At 36.0% G+C, this 6,162-nt stretch overlaps 1 protein-coding gene across 1 annotated transcript; it reads left to right on the top strand.

The window, feature by feature from the left end:
• The first annotated feature begins 1,599 nt into the window (after nt 1-1,599).
• On the top strand, nt 1,600-5,418 carry LOC113118826 (uncharacterized). Its single transcript, XM_026288238.1, has 3 exons — nt 1,600-2,837; nt 3,039-3,395; nt 4,683-5,418. Exons 1-2 carry the CDS (start codon nt 2,328-2,330, stop codon nt 3,222-3,224), a joined length of 696 nt encoding a protein of 231 aa, XP_026144023.1. The 5' UTR covers nt 1,600-2,327; the 3' UTR covers nt 3,225-3,395; nt 4,683-5,418.
• Nucleotides 5,419-6,162: the final 744 nt, after the last annotated feature.

The following is a 6,162-nucleotide window of genomic DNA, read 5'->3' as shown; positions in this document are numbered from 1 at the left end:
TGCTTCAGGAAGTATTGCCCAGCTTACGATTACGGCCAAAGCATCATTACATTGAGCATTATCCTCATCTCATAAAGTGCTTTGGTCCTCTGGTGCACCTTCGGACAATGAGATTTGAGGGGAAGCACAAAGTCTTCAAGGCAGTTGCTCGTTGCTCTCATAACTACAAAAATGTGTTGAAAACTATGGCAGAGAGACACCAAAACATGATGGCATTCTATTTGTCATCACCAAGATTTTTCAAGCCACCAGTGCAGACTTCAAAAGTGGAGTCTGTCTATGTTGAGTCATTGCCTACTGATACACATGCGTTAATATCGAGCATCACAGACAGCAGCAGTGTATATGGCACAAAACAGGTAACCATTGAAGGCACAGCTTTTGTGGCTGGGATGTTTGTTTGTACTGGGACACATGCTGCCTTGCCTATTACTTATCAGAAATGACATCTTCTTTGTACTGAAAGACTATGAGACCTGGTATGTTGAGCATTTGCGGTCATATGAGCTAACAGATCATAAAGGCAAGGGCCATACAGTGAAATCTGTATGTCAGCTAACTGACCGAATGCCACTGTTTGCCTACAGGGTTTCAAGCAAGCTAATTCTGACAACTAAACATTTCATTCCTGTGTCAGAGTAAGAGAGTAGCCCATCACTAGCCTTATCAGGGACCTGAGGGAGGCTAAAGATCTGTCTGGACCTTCAATGAACACTAGTGATCACCTTAAAGGGTTAGTTCACCCCAAAATAATGTCATTTATTGACTCACCCTCATGTCGTTCCAAGCCCGCAAGATCTCCGTTCATCTTTGGAACACAGTTTAAGATAATTTAGATTTAATCCGAGAGCTTTCTGACACTCCATTGAAAATGTATACATTGTATACTGTCCATGTCCATAAAGTTAATAAAGACACCATCAAAGAAGTCCATGTGACATCAGTGGGTTAGCTCCAACTTTTTGAAGCATCGAAAATACATTTTTGTCAAAAAATAAAAACTTTATTGCACTCTTCATTTTCTTCTGCTTTGGCCTCGAGTGTGTTCACGTAGTATAACTGCGTAGTGCTTCTGTGATGTACGTCACGCGCATCACACACATGACCAGTGTCGGACAATAGTAAACCTCTGTGGTGACGTAGAACCCAGAAGTTCTGCGCAGTTATACTACGTAAACACACTTGAGGGCAAAGCTTAAGAAAATGAAGAGTGGAATAAAGTTTTTGTTCTTTTTGGACCAAAATGTATATTCGATGCTTCAAACAATTTTAACTAACACACTGGTTTCACATGGACTACTTTGATGTCTTTTTTTTTTTAGCTTTATGGACGTTCACAGTATACCGTACCTACATTTTCAATGGAGGGGCAGAAAGCTTTTGGACTAAATCTAAAATATCTTAAACTGTGTTCTGATGATGAACAGAGGTCATAAGTCCTTGGAACAACATGAGGGTGAGTCATTAATGACATTATTTTCATTTTTGGGTGAACTAACCCTTTAATAAATACACTGGACAACATAATTAAAGGTAATGTCTATTTTCCACTATGACCAATGTGTCATCAAGGTAAATACATGCAATATGCTGGTTAAATTTGTGGTATCCCAATTATACCATACTTTTAAAATGTTTAACCAATACTTACTTAAAACAAAAAAAATTGTTTGACATTTTGGGAGAGTGTGATTTTTTTTTTTATTTTATTTTATTTTATTTTTATATTGTTACCACTCTCTTGCCTGTATGGTTAATGAAGCTACAGATGGATAATGTGTGGGTGGTCTAGGCAGCTAGTGAAAAACAGCGGCATCACCTGGAGTAGCTCTGTCTGTTTTATGTTACAGGCTTCCCTAATACAGTGTAAATGGAAGCGACTGATGTCCTGAGACTAAGGGTCATCCTTGATGATGTCAATGCTGAGAGGCTTATTTTGCCCTCTCGTCCTGAGACTGTAAATGCCCTCATAATTGAGATAAAAAAATAAGTTGAACCTTGCCTATGACTTTCGGCTTCAGTTTCAAGACCCAGAATTTGACAATGCCCTATGCAATTTAGGAAACATCGAGGACCTACCATCCAAGGCAACCATTAAGATAGTTAGATATCTTGAGCCAGATCTCAGTTCAACCAGCACAGATGATACACTGTTGTCTGATAACACAGATTCACTAGATCGTCTTTGCCGATGGCCAGAGATCTTTGTTATTCCAACATTCTCCTACGAGGTGGAGCATGCTCTAAGAGAGGGCAACTATGCATTTGTCAAAGAGGGGAAAACTCTAAACTTGACTAGGGATCAAAAACACAACATACTGGATGGAATGGCTGCTGAAATATATAAGCATAAAGCATATCCCAGTACCAAAAATATTCTCATGGCTGCAGAGGCTCTGGTGCGCAAATACCCCTGCCTAAAAGAAAAAGGTTCCGGAACAGGGTATGAGGGTTGGAAGAACAGCCTGCGCTTCAAAATGGGCAACTACAGGACCAAACTGAGCAGGGCTGGCATAAAGGATGTGGCTGTGAATGCTGGAAAACGTAGCAGGACCAATCCAGAAGGTGCAGCATCCAGGGCCAAAATCAAAAGACCCAGAAGAGGAGAAATAAACTTCATGCCCAATTATCCCCAAGGAGAAACTAAGGACACACTGGAGAACTTGAGGCTTGAGATGGTGGAGCAGTTCAAGAAGACCGTGACTGATAGAGACATGATTATCATCCATCAACATATGCAGCGTACCTTTGCACTCAGGCGTGAAGAAATTGTGAATTCAGCTCCTCCCATTGCTGAATTGAAAGACCGATGGCCTGCACTCTTTTGTGAAGCCCAAGTGAGTAAAAACTTAGACACATTGTCATGGTCATGATTGCAGCACTGGTTGATCTGGATAAAGAGCAAAAAATGATTAGTGTTAATATGGTTTTGTCTGTTTGCCTTAAGTTTTTTCCCTTACAGTCTTATATGGCTTGAAGTTAATGAATGATGTGAGTTTAAAAAAAAACAAAAACTTGTGCTTTTGTTTTCTATGCAGCTCTACAGTGAATTCCACAGGATCACCAATCAAAATCTACTGTATTCCTTCTATGCTGCACTTGACAAGTACACACCTCAGCTGTTGAAGCTCTACAAAAAGAGGAAGACTGGAAGTTTTGGTGAGAAGATGGAAGACGTTTTGAGGGAATATGAGGAACAGGTACAAACATTTTTAAAACATTAATGCATTATATTGATGTTGAATGTGAACAGAACTGCAGCCCCCAACATGCATACCTTGTCTTTGTTTGTGCAACAGGACAAGAACAACATCACTGCAGCTCGAACAGCAGCCCTGGCTGGCCTACCGCTGTACTTAAAGGAGGATTCATCAGAGGTCTTCAAAACCTGCAAGGTATTTTTGTATTCTCCTTTTTCTGTTTTCATAGCTTAATAACTTCATCTATTTTGCAAAGAGAAATCACTGAACATAAAAATTTGAAACCACCTTGTGTACCCTGTTGGCTGTGTTTAGAGGAATTCTCAACATTATTTAATTTTTGCTGTGTAGTGTGACAGAGCATTAAAAGGATGCTAGGGTCTTCCACTTAATGAAATGGTGCTTGTCTTTATTCTGAAGTAGCCATAAGTAAATAAGAATGAGATGGGACAAAATAATTATTTAAATAGTTAAGTTCAGTTTATATGAGCCCTCAGGTTTTATTGTGGATTGCTCTCTTTTTTATTAAGGCTGGTCAGAGTTGTTCATCAACACTATATAATTTACAGTCAGGCAGTAATATAGTTCTTCTAAATTCTATAAGGCAATTATATACACACATGGGAGTCTTGTATGAAAGTTGGTCAAGACTACACTTTAAGTGGTGTTCAGATAAAAAAAAAAGTTTAAAATGTGGCTAAGAATCAGGTCTCATCACAAACAGAGACACTTAACACATAATCTGTTCCCAAATTTGTAACAGAAGTTAAAAATGTATAAAAAAAAAAAAAAAAACTGAACACCATAGACCACTCATCTCTCTTTGTATTTTGTTTGTGCTCTTCTATAAACTCAGACAGCTTCTACGTTAAGTCCACATCAATGGGTTTTAAAGGAATAGTTTACTTTGAAATTAAATGTTGGTATGTTTTAGCTTACCTAAAGGGCATCCAATATGTAGGTGTCTTTGTTTCCGCAGTAGTTTCAATTTGTATATTTTTAGGTCTAACCGCTGTTGTCTGTCAGTCATATAATACTGGTATATAGTAACTGTCTTAAAGAGCATGCACAGAGAAGTCCAAATTAAACGATTCCCCATCGTAAGTACACATTGATGGCCTAAGAGCGGTTTGTGTGAGAAAACGAACAGTATTTATATCGTATTTACCTCTTGTACACAATCACGTCCAAGAGCTCAAGCTTCCGTTTGAACGAATCTTTAATATGACTCGGGAGTAACGAGTTGTCTCAGAGAGTGATTCGTTCATTCTGTTGGCCGCGCAGAACCTGGCCAACAAAATGAACATAAAATCAGGGTATCCTTGATATGGTCTCGAAACAGTTAAAGAATAGAAAACCTTATCTGAAAAAATCTGAAATCAGTGGTGTAATGATGTTTTCTTTTGCACCTTTAGGCTTTTTGTAAGCTTGATGATTTGTACAATTACACTCCCACAAACTGAATATGTATTCCCTTTTCAGGATGAGTTGGAGTCAATCCAGGATGGAGCAGTGGCTCTGGTGGCAGTGGTGAATGAAGAGGATGTGCCTGCTGGAGTTCCCTTTGAAAGTCACCACGTGTCAATTGTCCTTGAGGATCAGGTTGTAATGTCTCACAGATCTTGGACTGATTCATTGGTGATTTTGTTTGGAATGATCTATGCTCTTCATTTGAGCTATCCTGAGAAGCTAAGTGGCTTCTTTGAGTTCATCCAGGTTATCCTCTTAAACCTTGATGATGGAAGAAAGCAGCTCAAACCTAAGTTACAAGCCTTGAAAAATGAGCTATAGAGTAAATGTGTTAACGCTTTTCTGTAGAAGGTCAGTAGTGTTCTGAAAAGTATCTTTTTGCTTGCAATCCAAAAACGTTTCTGTTTAGATTTCTGTGTTGCAACAGATACTTGTGTACATAATTACAGCTGGGTTGGTTGGCTTTCTACTTTCTACTAGCTGAAGTGAGAAACACGGGCACTAATTTAGAAACAAACACGATACTCTAAAGAGTTTTTCTATATTTCTTTTAAACATTGTTAGGTAATATTCTTTCTAAATGTTGCCTAAATGTTCTTAATGACAATACAGTTGCAAATAACTTGATAGTTATAATTTGGAAGAGCCTGGGTTCAAGGTTTATTTTTTTTATTTATATTTTTTTACTACAATGTGTGTCTGCATTGTGTGGTATTCTGTGGTTTCTTCACATTCTTTTTAAGTTTAATTTCTAGTATATGGGCTTTTGTCATTTCTATTAGTTTTTGTAATATATATTAATTTAATATTATTTAAAATTAATTTAATTTAGCTTTAATACATTGTCTTCACACTCTTTATTACCATATAGGAATAGCATTAGTTTATATATATATATATATATATATATATATATATATATATATATATATATATATATATATATATATATATATATATATATATAATTTTTTTTGTTCTATTTTTAGGTGAGTCTTAATTATAATTTTATTTTTATCATAGTGTTTAATTTCTATTAGTTTTTTTAATATCTGTTAATTTCTTATTATTCAATTATTTTTTATTCATTTATTTGGCTTTATTTCATTGCCTTCACACTCTGTATTACCACATGGGAATAGCATTAGTTATTTAATTTTGTTTTTATTTTTTATCTGAGTCTTAATTTCTTAGTATTTGTAACAAACACTCTTTAAATTTAAGTTGTAGTATATGGACTTTGAGTTGTTGTAATATCTATTAATTTAATACTATTTATAATTTTATTTAAAATATATTTTTTACATTTATTTGGCTTTAATTCATTGCCTTCACACTCTGTATTACCACATGGGAATAGTATTAGTTATTTAATTTTGTTTTTATTTTTTATCTGAGTCTTAATTTCTTAGTATTTCTAACAAACACTCTCTTTAAGTTTGAGTTGTAGTATATGGACTTTGAGTTTTTGTAATATCTATTAATTTAATAC

The sequence above is a fragment of the Carassius auratus genome, chromosome 18 (assembly GCF_003368295.1).
Source record: "Carassius auratus strain Wakin chromosome 18, ASM336829v1, whole genome shotgun sequence".
Classification (NCBI taxonomy): Eukaryota; Metazoa; Chordata; class Actinopteri; order Cypriniformes; family Cyprinidae; genus Carassius; species Carassius auratus.
The sequence above is the reverse complement of the archived record's forward strand: the minus strand, read 5'-3'. Positions and strand labels throughout refer to the sequence as shown.